Here is a 23005-nt window from a genome sequence, read left to right on the forward strand (position 1 = left end):
ACTGACTTGTGATGGCAGAGGAGGGAAAAAAACTGACTGTTAAACTTGAAATAACACACCAGTGCACACACTTACGCACCTCCCCAGCTTTTAGGTCTTTGTTTGTTTGCCTGTCGCAGTGCTAATTATGTCCTGTCAACAGCCCGTCAAACAACAAGAATTAGTAACTTAATAACATTAAAAATATGGACACTAATGGCATTCATACTGAGCTGACTGCATGCTGCAAGGATCCATTTATACCTGCAGACATACCAAAGGCCAGAGCACAAAGCGTCTGGCAGGATATAAACAAAAAGTCAGAGACTAATCAATATGCACAGTCTTGGTACCAAAATTACCGACATGATGTATATTTGTATAAATTGCAGCGACGACACTAATTCACAGCAGCCGCACATTGCTACATCTCTCCCTCCACACCCATTTCTGCAAGATGAAGCTCATTATCTCGGCTTGGTTACCAGAGGAAGAGAGGTCGATTCAATCCTTTTCTCTATGTCGGGTCAACTGAAAATACATTCAATTAAAAAATATAAAAAATATACTAGAAAAGAAACCGCTGGGCAGAAATGAATGCATATGAATTCATCCAGTCAGTTTTTCTTTTTTTTTTTTTTGGTTTGTGAGAAGAATGACAACTAGAACTTAGATCACTTCTGGCTGAATAGGTACACACTGTGTGTCACCTTCCAGCATTGTTTGTATAATTAATTTCTGTAAGTGTTTGATTAGTTCAGCTGCAGTTGAATAGTATGGCAGCTAGATTATAAAAACAACAGTTAAAGGAATAGTTTTACATTTTTGGATATATGCACATTTGATTTCTTGTTGAGGCTTAAATAAGAATATTGATGGTGAGTGGAAGAATAGACAGTTATGTGTGTGCATGCTTGAGCAAGAAAGGTGTGTGTCTGATCAAAGGCGGCGGGCAGTATTTCATCCGGCGCATGTCTCTCCCCCAAATCACAGATTAAGACGTTACGTGTTCTCCACAGGGCCTCCCTGCCCATCTCTGAGCTGGAGCTTTTATAGCAGAGAAGGGGAGAGAAGCATGGTGGGACAAGAGATACAAACCCACTGCATTATTAAATGAAAGGGTTGATAGCTTGTCGTGTTCTAGGTGTTGGGGTGCAGAATTGGGAAACAACATAAATTGATTCTTTAATCTGTTTATTCAGTTGTGCATTCATTTGTTCCAACAAGCAGTCATTACTAACTGTGTTTTCAGTTCTATCTCCAAAGCCTGACGCACACATTTTAAAATGAGAATTCTAATACTCATGTCTTACAGACCAAATAGGATGATTGACATGTGGGTATGCGCTTCAGGCCAGTATGAGGAACAGCTTGTGATGCTGTACAACAGGGTCCTGTGTGTGTTTGCTTATGTGTGCAGTGTGATGTCAGGAGTGATCAGTTCAGTATATGTCTTGTTTATCTGGGAGATCAGATAAGATGATATCCTGTAGTTTGACCCAGATGTTTATCTTGGTGTCAGGCATGAGTTATGTATCACGGCTCAGGTTCAAATTGGCTGTGCTAAGTGACTCCCTGGCTTGGTTTAAATGCTGCAGGAGCAGACTACTGTGTGTGTGTGTGTGTGTGTGTGTGTGTGTGTGTGTGTGTGTGTGTACACGTGTACGTTGGAGTTGGAGGATGTTGAGTGCAGTTAGGAAAGCTGTAAGTCATTTTAGGCGTGCATGTCAGTGAGCGTTGGATCGCAGATATGGACCTATGTCTTTGACTTATGTTGGTGGACTTCTTATTTAGGATTATTACATTAGTATTTGACATATAATAACCCCTTTTTGGATAATAATCCTATTGCTTTTTCTTAGTCTATTAGATTTTTGGGGGATGTTTCTGCTTTAAAGAGCTTAGTTTGGGTTGCATGTGCTTGCTCCTGAGGATGTATAAAGCCCTTTGAGACATTGTACTGTATCTGCTATACAATTAAACCTCTTTGTGTATTACATTCTTCAGTATTCTTTTCTGTGAATTATGCTAGAGAAAAACACAGTTCCGGCCCTTATCATAGGCCTGGACAACCCAAGTAGAAACTAAAATATCCCCCTCTCAGCACTTACTTCATCCACCAGTTTTTGCTAAGACTGTGCAGTATTAACTCCTCCCACTTCTTTTCTTCTCTTGTCTTTTTCTTTTCCTTTATTCTGCAACCCCCATCTCTCCTCCTCTTTATTCTGGCACTGTTGTAGCCACAGTGTCCCATGTGGAAGCCCTGTCCTGGTCCACTTCTATAAATACTTTCAGATGATCTTGGCCATCAGTGTCTCTTCCTCCTCCTCCTCCTCCTCTCTGCTCTTCAGAAAGGTTTATTTTTTATTGTATTTTATTGAACATTTGAATATAGAAAGAGACCTAATATCACACCGACATGGCATATTCAACTGTGCATTGATAACTGCAACAATCTTTAGGTTTGTTTTAGATAAATATAAAACACAACACATTTTTATCACAGCTTACAGTTCTGTTTTAGTGCAGTACCAATAATAAAGACAAGAACTTAGGTTACAGAAGCAAAAATGTTAGAGCTACAGTGAAAAGATACAAAAAGTTCAGGCAAAGTGTTGAAATTTGCATTTGTCAAATTGGTTTTAATGTTGAGTGCCGTACACTGAACACCTTTATGTCTTACAGAAGGTTGACTCAACAGTTCTTCATAACGCCTGTGTGCTGACTGTCCTGTGGCCTCATTTTGCCTTTCCTGGGTCATTTTCTCTTCTCTGCCGGTGTGAATACGCTGATGTCACCTGTTCTTGTCCTCGTAAATGGGACTGACAGGAGCATATAGGGAGCAGAAAGTATTAAAGAATATTATAGAATACAGGAGCTAGTTGTGTCTTTTGTGGAGTTATACAACCATGCAAGCGAACAAATGCATGCTTGTTAGGTTAGCTGCCTCGTTATACTAAGATAATCTGCAACAGTTTGGTCACACTTTTGGCTGGCTGTGGTGGTCTTCTTGTAGTCAATTATGTAAAACAGTGGCAGTTATCTGCTCCTGACTATGTATAACTTGCTGTCAAAAAACTAAGACAGGGTAAAAACATGTACAGCACAGAAACAAAACAAAAAATACAAAAATCACCTTTTAAAGAGTTAACCTTTTTGTTAAGTGCAGTAATCAAATATTTGATTCAGCTCCATAACATTCTTAAATTAAAAAAAAAAAAAAGAAAAAAAAAAAATCCAGCTATGTATTTGAAGAGGGCTCAGGGACAAAACCTCAACAGATTAATAATACAAATGTGGCTTGCGGAGCAGATCTTGAGAGATTTCCTCTGTTAGCACTTACAGAGAGAACAGCAGCCGAGCTTTAGACACACCTGGTACACCGTGTCCCAGATTAATGTCACTGCAAAGCACCGTTGTATTGACAAGTTTGAAGACGGAAGTACCAGTGAAAAATGTGTATTCTTCTTATTTCAGCTCATACTTCCTTTAGTGCACACATGTATTTTAAGTTCTCAATTGGATTTTGAGCATCATTTTCCTGAGTGAAAAGTGAAACTATCATTAGGTTATTCTGCACCAACATGTTTGCTACTGAATGTAGATTTATATTAATTCAAAAACTTGGAGAGAACAGGAGCTTAACATTAATGTATAGCTCCTATTATGCTATAGTTGATGTTCAGTGTTGGCTTGTTCAGTGTGCACTGCAGCACATGTTGCATGCACACACATATTAAGTCCTAAGGGGGATAAGACAAAAAGAATGAGTCTCAGTTGAAGCTAGGTATGCTCCTCCAATTGAGGCTGCACATGCAAAATTCATAGTGTATTTGAAGACTTTGCACAGAACTTAAACTTTCTGTAAGTCTTAGATCAGCACACTCACGCTACCCTACAGCCCAGTCCCATTCGCTTTCAAATACAGAAATTCTCCGTTATGCATATACCTTTCTTGCATACACCATCTTTTATCACAGTATATTTTTTTAAACAGGGTGAACATGTAGAAATTGTACAGTCTCACAGTGCCTTTATACCCACTCATTCCTCTATCTCCCACCACTGCCCTGGAGCTTATCCATTCCTACATGAACTCTATAAAAGAGGCTCTGAAGATCTACCAAAGTTGATGTCACAGGGCCCCAAAGACGCAAATTCCACTAAGGCTGGCATTCAGTGGAAACGGTTTATACAGAAGGGATTTAGGCACTCAGCATTGACCCCTTGATGACTAATTATCCATTTACTGTAGATGATAATGTAGCTGGCTAATCTATATTGTGTCACTCACTGACATGCATTTGTGAAATAGTGTTTCTAAGTGATTTTGAGCTTGACCTGCTGAGAGGGATGAGAAGGATGCTTGATGTTGTCGGGAGCACTAGAGTTTCCGGGAAATTGTGGCTACAAGTCTGTTCACTGACTTTCAGATATTTATATGAATTCCCAGAGTATTTCATTTCTGACAAACAGATCCATTAATGTTTCCTGGTCTTTTCTGACTGTTCATGCCAAATAAATTTTAAGCTATTCAGGACATCTTGCTGTTCTTTTGATTAACTGCTGTGCTGTCCTTTTAACTCCTGCAATTGTGTTGTCTTTGGCTAGGTATTGAATGTCCACGCAGTTCCAGGAATCTGCCTGGGGGCATGCAGGTGGCTGAACCTTTCAGTGATGAGGCCATGCTGTTCACCAAAGAGCTGGTGCTGCAAAGAGAGGTAAGCACTATAGCGGGACATTCTGGCCCTGATCTCAACATGTCTGTTATTGTTTCAATGCCCACTCCTGTTTTGGAAACTCTTGATGTTCTGCTACTTTGGCACCTACATTTCTGCATTTTACTTTCACACTCACAGTCCAAGTATAGTTTGCTTTGAACATAAGATCATTTTGGTTCAGAGACGTGAGAAGAATGTCTGTTTATACTTTTAATAACAGATACTGTTAATCACAGCAGCTACTTTGGCATGAAGTCTTATTCCCAACATGGAGCCTCCCTGTGTTTTTGTGTGATTGCTACACTGTGAAGATCCAGACCCATTTTATATGGGCAACAGAGATTAAAAGTCAGGAAATGACATATACCACTGATTATTCTCACATTTGCAATTTTTCATTAACACAAGACAGTAATTTATTTATGTTGTGTAGACAGGATTTTTTTCTTGTTTCTTTTAGATGTTTGTTTAAAAATGTCCAGATATTCACATTTTCACGTTCACATTTGTCCAGACATACACCAAAAACATTTTTTTCTTTGACCTTTGACAGTTTCTCTGTTTCTGATGTCAAGTAGTTTTCATCTGTTTTTGTCCAAAAAATGACAATGTGTTATATTGTCAAGACAGTTTGTACGAACATAGGTCACTGGTTTTAATAGGCTGTCTAGATAGTTTACTTTCAGGTGAGAGTTATTACAGCATTTAAAGCATTGTACTCCTACTTTGAGTGCTTTAAAATCTCAACAAAAATCCAGACAAAAGTCTGATAGTCAATCAAATTGACTACCCTCAAATCTCACACACACACACACACACACACCCACACCCACACCCACACCCACACCCACACCCACACACCCACCCACCACCCAGTTTATAGAAAGCTCACCTGATAGTGGATCAGTGCTCCTGGGCTTTAGAAAACTCCATCCACTGTGTGGCTGTTCATTCACATGCTAATAGGTTTTTATAAGAAGCAGTGAACGGACCAAAGCCATGATGGAACTAGCTATAATCCTGCCACCACTTATCCAAGCCACACACTCCCTCTCTCTTGCTCTCTTTTACTCCCCCTCTCTTCCTATCTCCGTTTTAAAGGGTTTTTTTTTGCGTAGGGTGGATGACTCCACTGTCCTCCGGTGTTTAATTGTCATGGAAATGTAGCCTTGGTCAGCGTTGGATGTGGACTGGTGTCAGAGTGTGTACGTGTGTGCGGTGGTGTGTACAAACCAGTAATATAGGTTGTATCAAGAAAGCCTCGGCTGTGAAATAATTGATGCAAGCAACAGGGGATTTTGATTGACAAAATGTTCTATGACTCAGTGCAGAGGTGCTGTAGCAGTTACAGGTCGATGTGAATTTTTCTTATTTTTGCAGATACATAGATGCACACAACAACATGCTTTGCCACACTTTTTTTTTTCTGTATGTGCTGAGATAAATTAAGCATTCGTTATCATGCCCATAACCTCTTCTACCCTATACACACACACTGACGCACACACTCTCTCACACATTTTCTCCCTTGCCAGTCACTGGTGTTGTCAGCAAGTTTTTCACAGGTAGGTGGGAGTTAGCAGGCGGGAGCGAGCCACATAATGAGTCCTGAGCCCAGTGCGGGGGCCGTTTGGCTGGCTGCACTGACCTGCTGTTATGGGCTAATATGAACACAAACACACACTCTCAAAGGGACACGTTCAAGTAGATAACACAGTTAAGCATTCACACATAAGAGCTGGCAAAATCATTATCCAAAAGAAAGTTTCTAGCTGAAAAAAAAAATCCCTGTGTAGAAAATCAGATTGGGTCTCTCTGTTAGCTCTGGAACACACACACACACACACACACACACGCGCACACACCTAGCTGGAAAATAGTCAAATGATAGTCTAATGTTATACAATGCCTGACAGTGAAACGGGATTCTCTCTGCATGAGAGAAGCAAGAGCAGAGAGGTGAGAGGAAGTGCAGGAGCTCTAACAAGAGACGAGTTAGCAGCAGCAGCGGAATTAAAGACATGATGTACGATGGAAAGGAAGAACTTTCCTTACCCTGTCGAGCACAGTGAGCGTAACCGAAACACGTTATTAAGGTGTGTGACACTCGAACATGAATATGGATCATTTGATTTCATTAGCATAAGATTCTGCTGTTGATGCATCTCTGAATAGTATCTGATTGCGGGAGCTTTTAAGGAAGTGCCGAAGATGCCCTCACGTGAATCACATTTGATTTGGGTTTTGGTGGCGTAGTTATTTGAATTCATAAAATATTTTTCTGGCTTATGCTGCTTGACAGCCATTTTGAGCTTTCAAGGGCTTTGTTGATCTGATGACATGTTAACTCAATGGTCCATATGCTTTTACACACACACACACACACACACACACACACACACACACACACACACACACACACACACACACACACACACACACACACACTCTTCCATATTTCACTACTCTGTAATTAGCTGTTCTCTTTTTCTTGTCGTCTTTGAAATTGTTTGGGTGCAGACATGAGCATGCTTTGCTCCTTTCATGCCTTTGTGCTGCTGTTTTGGTCTTTCACTAATAGCCTTTTCTCTTTCCGCCATTCCTTTTTCCATTCATTTGTCGCTCACTCTCGTCTCCCTCCTCGTCATTGGTGTCCAGGTTTAAATCTCTGTCTGACTTTCGCTTGTAGCTCTCTCTCTCCTCGCCTGCTATTTTTCCCTATCACCTCTTTTCTCAATTTCTCTCTCTAAACTGCCAAACAGCCATGTCTTAATTTCTCCTGATGCAGACACGCATAATTAATGTGGCATCCAGTGAGGGGAGAGGCCCTGGTTTCTGTCTCCTCTATTTATAAACCCCCCAACACCCCTCATTCCCCCTGCGTCTCTTGCTTGCTCTCTCTTGCTTTTTAAACATTTCTCTCACTTTCAGACTCCCCCTTTTCAAAAATCACGTTTCTGTTTATCTGCTCTGTCTTCCTCTATTCCCTCCCTCCTCCCTCCCTTCTTTCTCTGTCTCTCTTTCCGTCTGTCTGTCTGCCCCCCCCCCGCTCTCTCTGTGTAGTGTTAATCTCTGACAGACACTGCTCCTGTTCCCAGCGTGGAACCGAAACAGCAGCACAGAATTCTGAGAAAAAAAGAAAACACATTGGTAAACACCACTCCCCAGACATTTCCGTTTTTATTTTTTGATGTCTTCCATTTAATTTCTCTCACCTCCCACCTTCCATTGACAAAAAAACATCCATTCACTATTTCAGTCACTGAGCCTCTCTGTTGATTTTCTTTATGCTTTTTGGGTGGCAACTTCAAATGCTCAGCCTAACCAGGAGGGAGGCGAACAGAGGAATTTTACTGCATTGACGTGTTTATCTGGGATGAGTCAGCTAGACACAGGACATAATTAGTAGTGCAGTGGTGGTTAGTTAAAGACATAAGTCAGTGAAATAAAATTTGAACTATACCCAGCACCTCATTAAAATACTGTACGTTTAATGAGCATCACTCTTAACTGAGATGGCAGCAGTGTGAAAAATTTAATGCCTACGATGAAAGTGTGACGCTGCCCTGAAAGTAAGATGCATCATACTTTAAAGTTAAAAGCCATTTTTTAAAGATGAGCAATGGCTTACACGTGGTATCACATTTTTCAAGGATAGATATCAAATGCATCTACTTGTGCTGTATGTAATATTTTATCTTGGACTAATCGGCTCTGAAACTTTTTTTTTTTTTTTAGTTTGCATTAATCAGCATAGGAAAGCCCCCTGATTGGAACCACTGTTGTATATATTTGCATTTGCAGTTGTGTAACTGATCACCAGATGAGAGAGGAATGAAGAAAAAGAAAAGCAGGTGAAGCAGAGATGGAGGGTTTGATTGAGCAGGGACGAGAGCGGGCTAAGTGGACAGTAATATTCAGTGTACTGTTCCCACCTACATACACCGTCAGTCCTATTGACCTCATTTAGTCTGGGTGGTCTCTCATCTACTGTACTGCCCTTGCTGCCTACTCAACAGCAGTTTCTCTCCATCTCACACTTAGAAATGCTCATGGCTTACATTCTCTCACTTTCTTGTTGGCATTTAATGAAAGCAGGTGCATACATAAAGAGTGCCCTGGCTTTTTTTTTCCTTTACATTTTCATCTTGTTTATTTTTGTATTCATATATTAAGTTCAGAAAGCTGAAGACGATTGCCAACAAGCTTGTTGTAAGTAACTACAACATACAACAATTTGTTTGTAGAAACTAAATTGTGTCTTATGCACTTGTGATGGATTATTTTACATTTCACTGAACCTAAAACCAAAGATATTTGGAGTTAGAACCACACATCATTATTCCAAGTCATTCCACTCTGAAAACTTGTTTCCAGACTGCTGACAATGTTTTCAAACAAGGCAGGAGCAGCCATGGTCGAGTTGCTACTTTATAGTTTGATAGACAGTTTGTTGTGTATTTCATCCGTTAACACATTTTTGCTCGTTTCACCTGAAGTTTCAACTGTAGTTTAAAAGAAATCTTGGCATTGAAAAAGGATCCATTCAGTACAAAATAAACAAAACAAAGATGGGTTAGTATTTTAACATTGTAATTGTCTTAACACACATAAACACAAACAGGCACTTACCTGTGTCTCTGAGTGTCAGTGTCATGTAGCATGCATGTTGCTCCCTTGTGCATGGCACCCAATCCTGGCCCACTCGTGCTTAAACCAGGTCCCCCCGCACCCACCTTCCCCACATTGTGAAATGAGCACTGTAGGCACCAGGTTGCCATGGGTGGGGGTTGGCGCAGGCTGCCTTCAGACCTGCAGGAGGTTGTGTTGTGGAGCGCTGATGAGTCACGGTGCCAGCGTGGCATCACAGATGCCCTGCTAATGCCTACCTCTACAGATCTTAGAGCTCTCTGTTTTAATCACTGTCCTCGGTGAGCATTTTAATTAAATACCAATAAATCCAACACCTTTGCAATATCAAGAGGATTTTGCTTTCTGTTCCGTGTAATAATTCTTATTGTATCACTATAAATAGCACACTGTTGCAAGTGGATAATTGAAGTGTTAACTAGTTGTCTCTTTTCTTCCCTCTCTCTCTGTGCACATCTGTGGTCAGTGCAACTCGGATCAATTTATTTAGCATTCTTCACACACACAAACAGGCACACAGAATGCATCCTTCATGCATTTGAGCCTCTTTTATACGTCTTATTTTTGCCTTTCAGGGCCGCAGGACAGCATTGGATTTCTCCACAGCTTCTATGCTCTCACATTGATTTCTGATCACGCTTGAATTATTTTGGCATGAGGCCGATTACACAAGTACTGCATCTCACACTCTTTGACCATGTCTCTTCCTCTCACCCCCCCCCCCCCCACCTCTGTCTCTCTCTCTCACACACTTGACTCACATTCTGTTGTTCATCTTGGCCTATTTTGCAGACATGCATTTGTATGTGTTTGGTTTTTGCATCTATTTTTGACTTGTTTTTCTTTCTCATACTTTGGCACAAGCATGCACAGTATGTGTGTGATTGTGTGCGGGGGAGACCACACCATGCATTACAGACATAATGAATAATGCATGGTGTGGTTTCCTGGTCAGCGAGACAGACAGACGGTGGGGACGGTGAACAGCCCCCCGGGTGCTTTTTTTTTTCCCACCACATACTGTAGTTAAACAAACCACGAGTGCAGGAGGCAGCTCCATATCCGGATTACTGCTACTGTCAGAAATATTTAATATTTTTTACCATCATAGTATAGTTATTTCTTCTGCTAATGTTACCATTAACAGTCACACACAAGGAAAAAACAAATCTTGGTGTTTGTATTGTCAAGTCATACACCTTTGCTACACAATCCATAGATAGATACATGGACAATTAGTTTAAGTTCCATATTCTGGCCACGTCTCACTGTTGAGCAGTAGCTGTGTTTCTGTGTTGGTGGTGGTTGTGTTTCGCTTGGTGAAGTAGAGCAGTAGTGGGAAGATAACTGGCAAACCATGTTAGTTTGCAATTTAGATCGAGATTGACTTTGTAATTCAAAGTTTGACCTTGACACCCACCTGGTGAGAATGATACCATTAGATAGTATTTTCTGTTGAGTACTGACCGTAAATCCTGTTTCTCACAATAGTCTTTCTACATTACTTTTAACTAATTGGTGTCACAGGTTCAAGTTCAGCTAGAGTTTTGGTTTTGTAGCAAAAAAAAAAAAAAAAAAAAAAAAGCAGTCCTGCTTAGGCTGTTTTACGTGCATCAGTGTCACAGTTGGGCGGCTTTGTTCCTTGAAAATCATGAATTACAGCCTGAAGGTGAACACAGCGACCCACATAAGCACATTCACACCATTGCAGTGACGGAGAGATAGATGGGCCAGAATAGAGATGGAGAGATGAGAGGAGGGGAGAAACCTGCTCACTTCTTTATCGCCCCAACTCGACCTTCTGCTTAGTGTGTGTGTGATGGAATTGCAACTTCGCCATCCACCCTGATAAGCATACCCTGCAAACAGTGCAAAGACACAGGCACACACAGTGCTTGGGGACCAGCTGAATCCTCTTAGCCTTTTCCTCTACATGAAGGGCACTGCAGTACTCTTCCACATCAATGAGGGCAATAGTATAATGCTCTCATGCACTTACACTGCACTGTCTCACAGTATATCACTCACTGTATTCATCTCATTTTTAATTCTCTTTCTTTCTGTCTTTTCCTTTCTTTTGCGCTCCATTTTATCCCCCCCGCATTGGTCGACGTTCTCGCTGCTTTTCTGCCACACTTTAAGGCTAAAAGTTACAGTTGGAGAGCGAGAGAGGGCAAAATGGACGCGGTACATCAGCGTGGGTGCTCATATTTCTAAACAAATATAGTTGTTAAATTATTATTGAACCTGAGGCCACAAGACCTGAGAAGTTTCAGAAGTGATTGAAGCAGCAGGAACAGGCTTCCATTGTCTCTGCTGTGCCTTTGTTTGCCGTTCCCCCGGTTATACTCTGGTCCCTCTCTCTTAAAAAGAAAATAGCTAAACTAGATATTGAATTTTGGTCTGTCTGAGAACACTGGAGGCAGACAGCCAGAATAGCCAGTGGCTGTATCAACAGACACGTCATTACATGTCTTATTATTCGGCTGTTGTTCTTCTTTCTTCTTCTTGGCTCTTATTTTTCTCCTTCTCTACCAGTCTATTGTTCTAATAACAGGCAGTTTTGTTTGCAGTTTGTTTCAATTTCTTACTTTATTCCATCAGTCAACAGTCCAGCCTGTGAGAGTCGGAGATGACAAATAGAGGAAGAGAATCATCAAAAAGAAAATAAAGGACAAAGAATCAATATTAAATCTACAAATTGGCAGAGTTGGGAGTTACGACTGCATTATTGAAAGAGGTCAGTCTACAGGGCACACTCAGTTGCTCAATAGCTGCCTGACAGTTTAAGCAATTTTAGTCTTGTTATGGGTTTTTATCAACAACAAGAGGGACACATTAATGCCCCTGTTGGTTATTGAAAAGGCTGGTTTAAAGCAGTTTCAGAAGTAAAAATGTGGCCCAAAATTAGACTTTGACACACAGAAATGTCCAACCTGAACAGTTTTGACCATAAAAATAAAAGAGATAACAAACTAATCCAAGGAGATGGAATGGCTGGCAGATGGGGGTCTAAAAACAAGTCAGAAAATGCCTCAACTTTGACTGGTGTTTTTATTCTCCAAGTGCTGTCTTGTTAATCCTCCTTCGGTCAGCTGATTCTCCTTCATCTTTTGTTCTGCCCCATTAGTCAGCTTCGTTTTTATTGCTTATTTCTTAATTTGCCATTATTGTTGTCTTGCCTCTCTGTTCTTCTCACTCGACTGGCATTTTATGCTCTTCACTAAATTAATGTTAGCATTCGCACATGCACACACACTTTGATTTTCCTTTTTATGTTTCCTGTACTTGTCTTTCATTACCCTGACTTGCACCCTCTGTGATTTTGTGTAGCACATGTTACTTTCAGTAACCTCTCTACAGCCTGCCTCTTTCGCGGCTGACCGGCAAGGAAAACACTATTACACACAGTTCCATGCACACACTCTAAACACACACACAAACACCCGAATCCCCCTGCTGCGCTGCCTTCTGAGCTGCTGGCCGCTAGGTTTTCGTTATCTACACATGAACGCTGTATGACACTGTAATAAAAATGTCCTGCGATTGACATCATAGGCATAATTAACTGTCCGTTTATATTAATCATCAACAAATAAATTCTGTCCCTAGCTGATAATTTTCAGGCCATGTTTGTATAAAACATAATTAAAAGAAACTGACATTTAATGCTAGAATTTGAGTGTCTCTTCAGTGAATTCTCACTGTTGCAGTCTGACCTAGATGGTGCACACTACTAGAAACACCATATAGTCTGTCCTTCACCATATGTTAGTTGAATCTGTGATGAGCCCGCCTAAGGAAATGGCCCTTTGACTCTATTCTTTATTGATGCTTAGATTGATCCTATTCTTTTGAGGGCTGTGACACGGCAGCGTAACATGTCGACAGTTTTGATGGACAAATGCACATTTATCTCTCTTTGTGTCTCCACCATGCGTACATCAAATGCATAGATAGATTGGATGTAATGAAGAGGCATATTGATGTTGTTTCCATTGCTTCGCAGTCAGCATCAGCTGCCGCTCTACTTGTAGCTTCTTTCAACCTGGGATCTATATGCAGGACCTATGCAGAGGAATTATTTTCTCAGTAATCACTAACAACCGTGCAAGAGGGTTGACATACATGTTAGTGTGCGTGTGCTGCAGATACCAGCCTCTCCGTCCTGCTAATGGTTCCCTTGACAACACAGCAATTGCTACATATCAATGTTGTCTTTGCTGTGGGGTTAAAACACATAGAGCAAAGACGCACACACAATTGGGTTCGCACGTTTGCGTGTGTGCGCACGCACACACACACACACACACACACACACACACACACACACACACGCTGAAGTTAGCTGTCATGATAAAAAGAGGCAGTCTGTCTACTCCCTGTCTGTACTCTTTTTCTATGATGGCAGATTTACATACGGTTGATGCAGACAAACACACACCCTGCTGTTCACACCATCCACCCTCACCTGTTCCTCTTCCGCGCCTCTTCTATGTGTGTGTCTCCTTGTTTCATGTCACTCCTCCGTCACTCGCTCGCTTATTGAGTTGTCAACGACTGGCCCCTGCTGCTTAGAGGGCACACCTATCTAGACCTCCCATCTCCTCTTGTCTTGTCCTTTTCTTTTTCCTCTCGCCTTTTTACCTCGACATTCACCAGACTCTCCTTTTGTCTGTGTGCATGTGTGTGTACCTGGCGTGAGCCTCAAAGATCTGAATAAATAAGCGCCAAATAAAGGCCAAAAAGAGGAGAGATTTGAAGCGGTAATCCTTTGCCAGCTTACCCCAGCATAACGTCCTCACGCCCGCACTCTTATCCCCATCTCAGCATCTCTTTCCATCTACCTCTTCTCTCATTCCATTTCTTTATATCCCTTACCAACAAGAGAGAGGCTATCTCAGCGGCTGTGTCAGCGATCGGCATCTCTTTCCCCCCACTCTCCCTCTCCCTCTTTTTCAATGTTTTCCCAGAGGAAAGTCGGGGGCATAAAGAGAAGAACAAGCCTGGCAAAATCTTTTCAGAAAACCAACGGGGATTGGGCTCCCAGCTTTGAATTCAGACAGATAAAGCTAATGGCAGAAGTGGGCGACAGGCAGGGAGCTGTGTGTATGTGTGCACAAGCGTAGCTTCAATCGAGGCCAGCTATAGAAATGTAGTTTCTTTAAACCCCTTTGCTGGCTGAATCTCCTTCTGAATGTGCAGGGGTGTATGCAGGGGAAGTTCCAAGAAAGGCTGGCCGGGGCACTGCAGTTTCTTAAAATGCTTCTGTTGCCAGCTGAATCTCTCTTAAAGTGAGAGTGTTTGCTTCCGTGTAAGTGCGCTCAGATAGCCTTGTTTCAAAGGTGATCAGTACTGCCGAGGACTGCAGTAAATTTCATATTCTTTGATGTTTCAGTGTCTGAGTTTATGGAAGTCTTTTATTTTGACTGCCTATTTGTATGTGTTAGTATAATAGACAGTAACATTTGAACACCTTACCATTCTAGCCAGGATAAAACATTTTTGTTCTCATTCAGCAGCTACAGGAAAGGGTTTCCTCCATTGCTAAGACTCATAGGAGCTTTCAGGAGCTGTGAGGTTGTTAGCACGGTGGCCTCTGGTGTTTCTGTAGTGCTGACGTTTAGCACTATAGTCTGACACACCCACAGACAGACAAACGCTCACTTCCACATACATTTTATGTTGCTGCTCCATATTGTTTGTCTGCCACCTCACTGCAACTCGTTTGCTACTTTTGGCTGAGAACTGACACTCAAACACACATGTATATCCACACACACACACACACACACGCATTCACACACACAGTTATTATCTCCTGGAACAATACTAATAGATGCATGTACTGCTGTGAGCAAACAGTTTGTGCCTCTGCTGCCAACAGAGTGGGAGGGAGAATGCTTGCCAAGTCTCTTCTACCCTGAGCCTCGCCTCCTCTCCTCTCCTAAACTTGAGCCACCTTTCCTTGTCTCCCCTTTCTGTAGTTTCTTCTTTTCTAAGATCATTTCCCTGTCCTCCTATACTCTCTGCGTTTACTCATCCCACGAGCTGAGCCACATCCTCCTCCCCTCCTCATAGTATTAAACTCCCATTAGAGTAGTAAGTCTATAGGCCCTCTGCTTCTCATATCACCACTGCATGATACCACCTACGTGTACAATATTTTTTCTGTCTTGTGGCTCTAGTCCCTGATGTTTACACACTGAGTACATCCTCAAATATGGCTCCCAACTTGGTTTGAAGTCATTTCACTGCAGCAACAACAGCTATAATTGATGGACAAACACAAGCCTGCATGCACTTACACGTCTTTGATGTGTCTGGTCGTGTTTAATTAGCTGGAGTGAGGGACCAGCGAGTGAGGGGAGAAGAGCAGTAAAACTGGTTGTCTAATTATTGGTTCACCCCATTGGGCAGGTACTCTTATATCAGCCAGGCCGACGAGGTCACGCTCAGCTTGGGGCTACACAGCGCCTCTGATTCACCTCTTGTTGAGAAGTTATTGGTTCTGAAACGCTTTACACGGCCCTGAAAACAATTACTGTTCAAGGAATCTGCAGTTCTGGTAAGTCAGTGCTGTAGACTCACTGTCACTTCATGTATGGAGATGTAAGATCTGTCCTGACACTAAAGATTCAGTTTATTGTACTTGTTTTTAGAAAATAAAATCAATCCATTATTACTTCATGCTGCAGGGCTTTAAGACCTTCCTTATTGTATGGATTTGCCAGGTTTAAGAGTTCTAACTTCTATTCAATTAATTACATCTTTATATTTATATCCTCTGCTTCCACTAACTTATCTTTTAGGTTGTCACAGTACAGCTCTGGAAGATCTCACAAACTTTTAGTTTTGTCTCATCTGACATTAATAAGCAGCCACTGGATTTAGACGTTCTTTACTGTCTATTTTCTGAGATGGTTTATGCTTTGATCAGTTTTTATGCAGAGGTGGCATAGTTATACTGGCACAGGTTCACCTGCAGTCACTCCTACACTAGCTCATTGACATGGACAACATGTAATCACACATCTGTACTTTAGGTGTTACGGAGCGCTGCATCCAGAAACACTGGACAGTGGACAGTACCTTAACAATAACTACTATATGTTTGCAAATGAACCAGATTTTTTTTTTCTTTTTACATGTACCCAGTACACCACACACACATTCTGTACACAAACAGACCACATCACAGCTCTTCTTTTCTTCTTTATGCTGAAGTCCAGCCAGGAGGGAGGAATGAGCTGAACGTTTACAAACAGTCTTACAGTTTCACTGTCGCCTTAGATCTGCCAGCAAACCCACATCCTTTTCTATTAAGTAAGGACTGTATTTTAAACAAGCACTTTGGGTGACATCATTTATTTGGGATCCATTAAAACTTGTGGCTGGGATCAGCGCCTGCACCCTCATAAAATACAACTCTTGAGCTTATTTCCATTCACTCTCTATTTTGAGTATAGTGGAGTAGCATCTACACTTTATTCCACTTACATTCAGTAATTAAACAGTTGCCCCTTGCAAAATAATAAAAAGAGAAGTGGGGACTAAAAGATTTCGCTACCTACAATGCAGTGAAGCTGAACAGAGGTTTGCTATTGATTTGTTTGATCTTTAAAGATCACTGCTGACCCAACTGCACACACACATTTAAACACACACAGCAGTTTGCTGCAGCGGCTGAATAATTCTGCCACCACAGGAAAACTGTTTCAACCCGTGGATGCTCTACGCAGCTCGTCAGAGCTTTCATCTTGACGTTGCTTTCATGTGCCATTCTGTGCTCAGCAGTGCACGTTTTCTCAGCAAATCTTTGACATTAGCACACTGCTTGTCATCTTGAAGTCCACATCAGTGTAAATTCATGATCCTACAGTTACTACAGAACGAATACTGAGCTCTTCTTTATGTGTCAGATAGGTGCTTCTTTTCTATTGCAGTCACCTTGTCAATTCTTCTTTCTTTCTCATTTCTATTGTTCTTTGTTCCTCATCCTCGCCCTTTATCTCTCTCTTCACTCTGCTTTTCTTGCCCACTTCTCACTCACTGTGTCCTTTTCCCATCGAGCACTGCTGTCCTCTGACATAGTAAATCAGGTTGTCATAGATAGTGTTTCGCCCTCGCTACCCACCTCAGTTAATTCTTTTATCCTTGTCTGTTTTTCTCACTGACTCCTTTCTTTCATGTCTTGAGCAATGCAGGAGGCCATTTTATAACCCCACTTCCATCCTTCCACAATCACTAAAATGTCCATGCCCAGATACAGTCATTGTCATCCTTGAAAAGATGAAATCCCAAAACACTCTCCGTAAACCCCAAACTCGCCCTGCTTATTTCATGGAACATCAGTCTCCTGGTTTGCAAGAAAGGCTTCCTTTTCCCTCATCTCTTTCTTCAGACCGTACATGCAGCATAAAAGCAAAGATTTTCTTATCAGCACACAGTCAATCGGCTTTTTCTAATCTGTCATAGAACATGCAGGACTGCCATGGAAACTACAAAAATGGTCTGGAAAATCAGATCGACACCCTTTTTAGTAGTGGAATCTGTACACGAGAACATTAATGTAAGTGTCTGACTATTAGGAGGTGAAGGAAGTTTCACACTTCAGTCATTCCCAGTCACTGAACTGTATATACTACACTCTACATGTACTGCTGTTTCTGTAGCGAGGTGATAAGAAATTCTTGAGTAGTAATGCAATTAGAAACAGTAATGTCAAAGGATTGGTAGACTGTTTTCCAGCCTCAACTCTATTAAGATATTCTGTAAAATATTAAAATGTATTTATATTTGTACATAGCAAAACCTGGCTTCAACTGCAGCAGCCTCTCGCTGTCTATACCAGAGGTAGGGAAAATGAAGGCAATACAAACCGATATTTTCTAGAAGAACATAAGTGACAGATGCCTTAGTTCACTCTGTAAAAGCTGCCTGAAAGGTTTCATTAAACAGAAGCAGAGTCGCTTGTAGTTGTTTCAGTTATAATTGTTAATTGATTCTCAGCAATTATATTGCTGAGAATCAACATGTTATCCAGCCAAGGTTGAAAAGATGGCATTTGTGAGTGAGTGAATGAGGGCCGATCCAGAGCATCCTTGTTGATGCTGCACTCGTGATCATGGGCTGTAAATTGCAACAAAAGCAGTGAAATTAGCGGTCAGTGGCTTCGTTCTTTGCTCTGTGTGTATGTGCATACCATTATGTGTTTATGTCCTTATTTGTGTTTGTGCACACACACACACAAAAAAAAAAAAACTCAACACACCCCCTCCTCACATATGTCTCAGTCCCTCGTTTGCTGCTCTCGGTGGACATGATTTACTTCTCACACACACCTCGGCCTGAACGACTGGACAGGATCATAAAAGTAAGGCTTCATCGTCGCTGGCTGCTAAGAAAACACCGGGATGTTTTTCACCCGCCATCAGGGCAATAAAATCTGTGTCACAGGGAGTAACACACTTGAGTGGTCCTCCACATGGCAAACATAGCTCCCAATACCCACCTTCCATTCAGTCTCAGTTTTAGTAGCAGTATCTGTGTGGATTTGACCACAGTACATATCCAGTAAAATCTGTTGGCATGCACCTATTCAACGTTACAGCCTCGACGGCGCTGGGCTCATTGCCAACACTATACTGTGATGGAAAATTTTTCTTTGCCTCTGTTGACCTCGGTAACAACAAATCCTACCACCAGCTGGTCACTGAATACGGCTGCTTGCATCAGTTTTCACATGGTCAACGTCAGATGCATCAGCAGACATCAACACCAGCCACCAGTCCACCAACAACATCCTCACCTTTACCTTCTTCATATTTCAAATAATATATGAATAATATGTATAATAAACCATATATAGAAATATATAATTAATTAGTAATTAATGATTCAATGAGCAAAGATAATGTGATACAGCCAAATATTAAAGGTGGGGTGAATGAGCATTCCCTATCTCTTAAAACAGCTCAATTTCTCTCCACCTTTGACTCCACACCCCATCCAGTCCCTCTATTTGACATTAGGACCAAACAACTCTCTGGCCCTGACTCATGTTGACTCACACAGCAGCACGCTTGCAGGCCTGCTTAGAATAGCCTCCTGTCTGCTCCACTAGCACACTGGCTAGTGCTCACACAAAAATCCTAGCACGTGCACCGTGTAGCAGACATTCCTAGAATAAACTAGGGATGTGGATTTTTAGGCACTTTGCATCGTCAGTCGTCAGCTACAGTATGCTGATTATCAATAATCAATTCATCAATAAAAGCTCAAGAAATACAAATGCCTGAAAACAGAATTAAAGCAAATGGCGCAGGATATTTCTGCCACATAGACCAGGTAAATTATGTGTTTGAATCATAATAACGCTGCCATTAAAAGTCACTGCTCCTGCTGCTCTACTCCCCACTTGATATTCAGCAAATAATGAAATTAAGTTCCAACATTAAACATTATGATTATGCACAACTTGCAGGCTTTCTGAGGGGAGGAAAAAAAACCCACCTTTCCTGCTAACACAAGGGGCTGCATCCTACAAATTCATATATCAAGCATCAACAGCTAATGGGCTGAGAAGCACCTTTTTACCCTTGCTGTTCTTGTCATATATACACACACTTATGCCAAGCCCTCATCTTAGGCTCTGATCAAAGATGCTGTAGTAATCCTAACTGTATAAAAATTCAGCATTACGTTCAGCTCCATACAACATCTGCTTCAGTGAAACCAAGGTCACATATATTATTCCAGCATAAACACTTGTAGATAAGTTTTATCAGACACTGGTGACATAATGTAATGTATAGCCTCTTTGACAGAAATATAAAATGTTTCACAAGTAAACACTATTGCTGCTTTACTGACGATACTGAGTGTGGGGCTTTGGTTGACAAATGGCTGATGCAATTGATATTATAAAGCCTATTGGGCCAGGTCATTTAAATGGAATAATATTTTATTACAGCCATCTTCCGTGCCTCAGTGCATAGTAATTTGCAATGAGAAAAAAAATCTAATTAAGAGATTGCATCAAAATAATAGGGTTTCAAAATGTCCTAACAACCATTTTAAGTTTAGAATGAGCTTCTTTCTTAAATTGGGGGAGAACAAATAGACTTTGTGTTTGCTGCAGGTTTAAAGGCTTTGACCTGTTAAATTTTGTGTCCTCTTGATCACACTGAAAACACGTTCGCACTCACATGGTTGCACTGTGGCAGTTATCGTCCCAACAGTTCCATTTGCGCTGACCTCTTGATCCTCCTATCCTCTCTGCTTTCATATTCACTGGTCTCCCTTCCTCAAGTACCCCCAGTGGTCCAGTCCATTACTGGTATCAGCACTTCTTATCTACTGCACTCGGCTATGGTAACATCACACTCTACCCCCATTCTTCCACCACCATCACCACCCACCCTTGTGTTGCGGTCCAGGCCAGTCACCAATCATGCAGGAGCTATGATGGCCAGGCTATATATCCCCCATTCCATCTGTAGCTGGCACTCTTGCATCACATTTGCACTGCTTACTCCTTTCCCAGGCGCCTTTGCTCTCTCTTCCTCTCACTCTCACTGCTTTGCTTTCCCCTCTTTTGGTAGTTCTACCTCTCCTTCTTTTTTCTCTTTTTCATTACTTCCTCTGCTCTTTTTTCTTCTCTTTGGTTTTTGCTTTTACCCTCTCCCTCCCTACGTATCTTTTCCCTGTGTCCTCATTCCTCCTTAATTCCCCGTCTTCACATCTCTCGTCTTGTTCTCATAGCTATTTCTTTTAGTCCCCCAGAAACACTTCCATCTATCATCAGATGGCTCTGCCACATTTCTGTGTGTATCTTGTTTTTTTCCGTCGCTGTCCGTTTCTTTGCCTCTTAGATCTCCTCCCTTTTCTAACCCTAACTGTTTTCTGTTTTGACCAAATTTTTCACTTTTGCTTGCATCTCAATAACTTCTTTCTAGCAATCTGTCATGATTTCCTTCCCACTTTTCTTTCCTACATCACAACTGCTATACCACTTGATCTTTTTCTTCCCTCTCTAACTCTGGTCTCCCATCCTTTCCTTCCCCTCCCTCCCCAGGCTCTGTGAGCTGTGGGTAAATAGGTGCATCTTTCCTTGCTTCCTGTTTCAAATGGCTTCATGATTGCTAATGAAGCACTCAGACAGAAAAAAAAAAAAAAAAAAAAAACATGATGCGGAGGAGGAATGGATGGATGGAAGGAAGGAGTGTTTCCCATGGAGACGGGCCCTTCACTGGCTGGCTAGCTGATAGGCTGATTGATGACCCTGTAGCCATGTTGACTGATTAGTATGACAGAGCCTTTTATAGCACAGCTTAATATGAAACCACGATGCACAACATACTTCGGTTTTGAAAAGTATGGTGTTGCATAGGCCCCATCCTGCAATACCATACTGAGGCATAGGAAGTGCAGTAAAGTTATGTCCAAACTTATAATAGGATGCCATAACACAGCTTAATGCTTAATTCAGTGCTTAATTCAGTGCTTCATTCAAGTGTTCACCATCCATCTAACCTATCTGCACTATGCATTTAGAAACAACAAACTGATATCTATGTGTTTTCGCTTGTTTGAGCATTCCTCTCTCATTCCTTTCACATTAGAGACAACTGGGAAACTGTTTTCTGGCTTTACAAAACTACGTGATCAAAACAATAATGAGTAAACAGGAGTGGGAGACAAAGCCATGATTTCTGAGGTATGAGTCAGTATAAGGACAAATGGTCAGTACAGTATGAAATAGTCATGTTAAATGTGAAATTTAAACCCTGCTCTATCGCTCTCATTTTTTCCTAATTCTCCGCATTTTACCCCTCCTGCACTGTGGAACTCCTATTCTTTCTGTCTCACTCGTTTGACGTAGCCCACACAACACACAACAGAGATCACAGCTGACACAAGAGACACATACAGACTTGCATGTCCGATCTATCAAGCTTATTCTTGCACCTGCAGGAAATGCTCAATATTTGAAATGCGGGCTGAGTCATCAACAGACTTTGCAAGAAGGGGAGGATAGCGAGAGCTGTAGTTGATTTGATCATATCTGATTTTTGTGACCAGTTGTGACAGCTCATGCTACACCGCAGTAGCTTATTTTTACCCCAATTTGATGACAGTTGGTAGACGATAGTAGAATTCTCTTTTTGGGGTGATGCAGTCGTGACCACTTGGTATGGTACCACACCTATATTTCAGCCTAAGAATGATATTTATTGTGTTGCTGAGTGTAGTTACATTAAAAGGTTAAACTATCTCCTAATCTGTCTCTCTGGCCCTTCCTGTCTTTACATTCCGGATATCCACCCTCTCCAAGATCACACACAGTCCAGTCTGCTGCCTCTAAATATATTTTTCAGGAAGGAACATTTTATCATTTCTTTTTTTATATATATAGTTAAATTACTTTTTTCTGTGATATAATTTTCCTCCTCTGCACAATTCTTCCTTCCTTATATTTACTGCAAAAATAGTCTTCCCCCAACGGGATCATCATATCCACCCCAGCCTCGTAATGTAGAACAATGTTAGAGGACAATTAAATTATACATTTACAACAAATGCTGTCTTAGTCTACAACATTTGACAAGCACAGGATATCATCTAAAACAACTAAATGTAAAAATGTTCAC

General features: G+C 41.4%; 1 protein-coding gene across 1 annotated transcript in view; it reads left to right on the top strand.

Annotated features, from left to right (window-relative positions):
• snd1 (staphylococcal nuclease and tudor domain containing 1) overlaps positions 1 to 23005 on the top strand; it is a 170756-nt gene that overhangs the window by 50973 nt on the left and 96778 nt on the right. The window contains exon 16 of the mRNA XM_056367694.1: positions 4591 to 4700. Coding sequence (XP_056223669.1) covers positions 4591 to 4700 — 110 coding nt within the window. The remainder of the gene's footprint in view (positions 1 to 4590; positions 4701 to 23005) is intronic.

The sequence above is a fragment of the Seriola aureovittata genome, chromosome 22 (assembly GCF_021018895.1).
Source record: "Seriola aureovittata isolate HTS-2021-v1 ecotype China chromosome 22, ASM2101889v1, whole genome shotgun sequence".
Classification (NCBI taxonomy): domain Eukaryota; kingdom Metazoa; phylum Chordata; class Actinopteri; order Carangiformes; family Carangidae; genus Seriola; species Seriola aureovittata.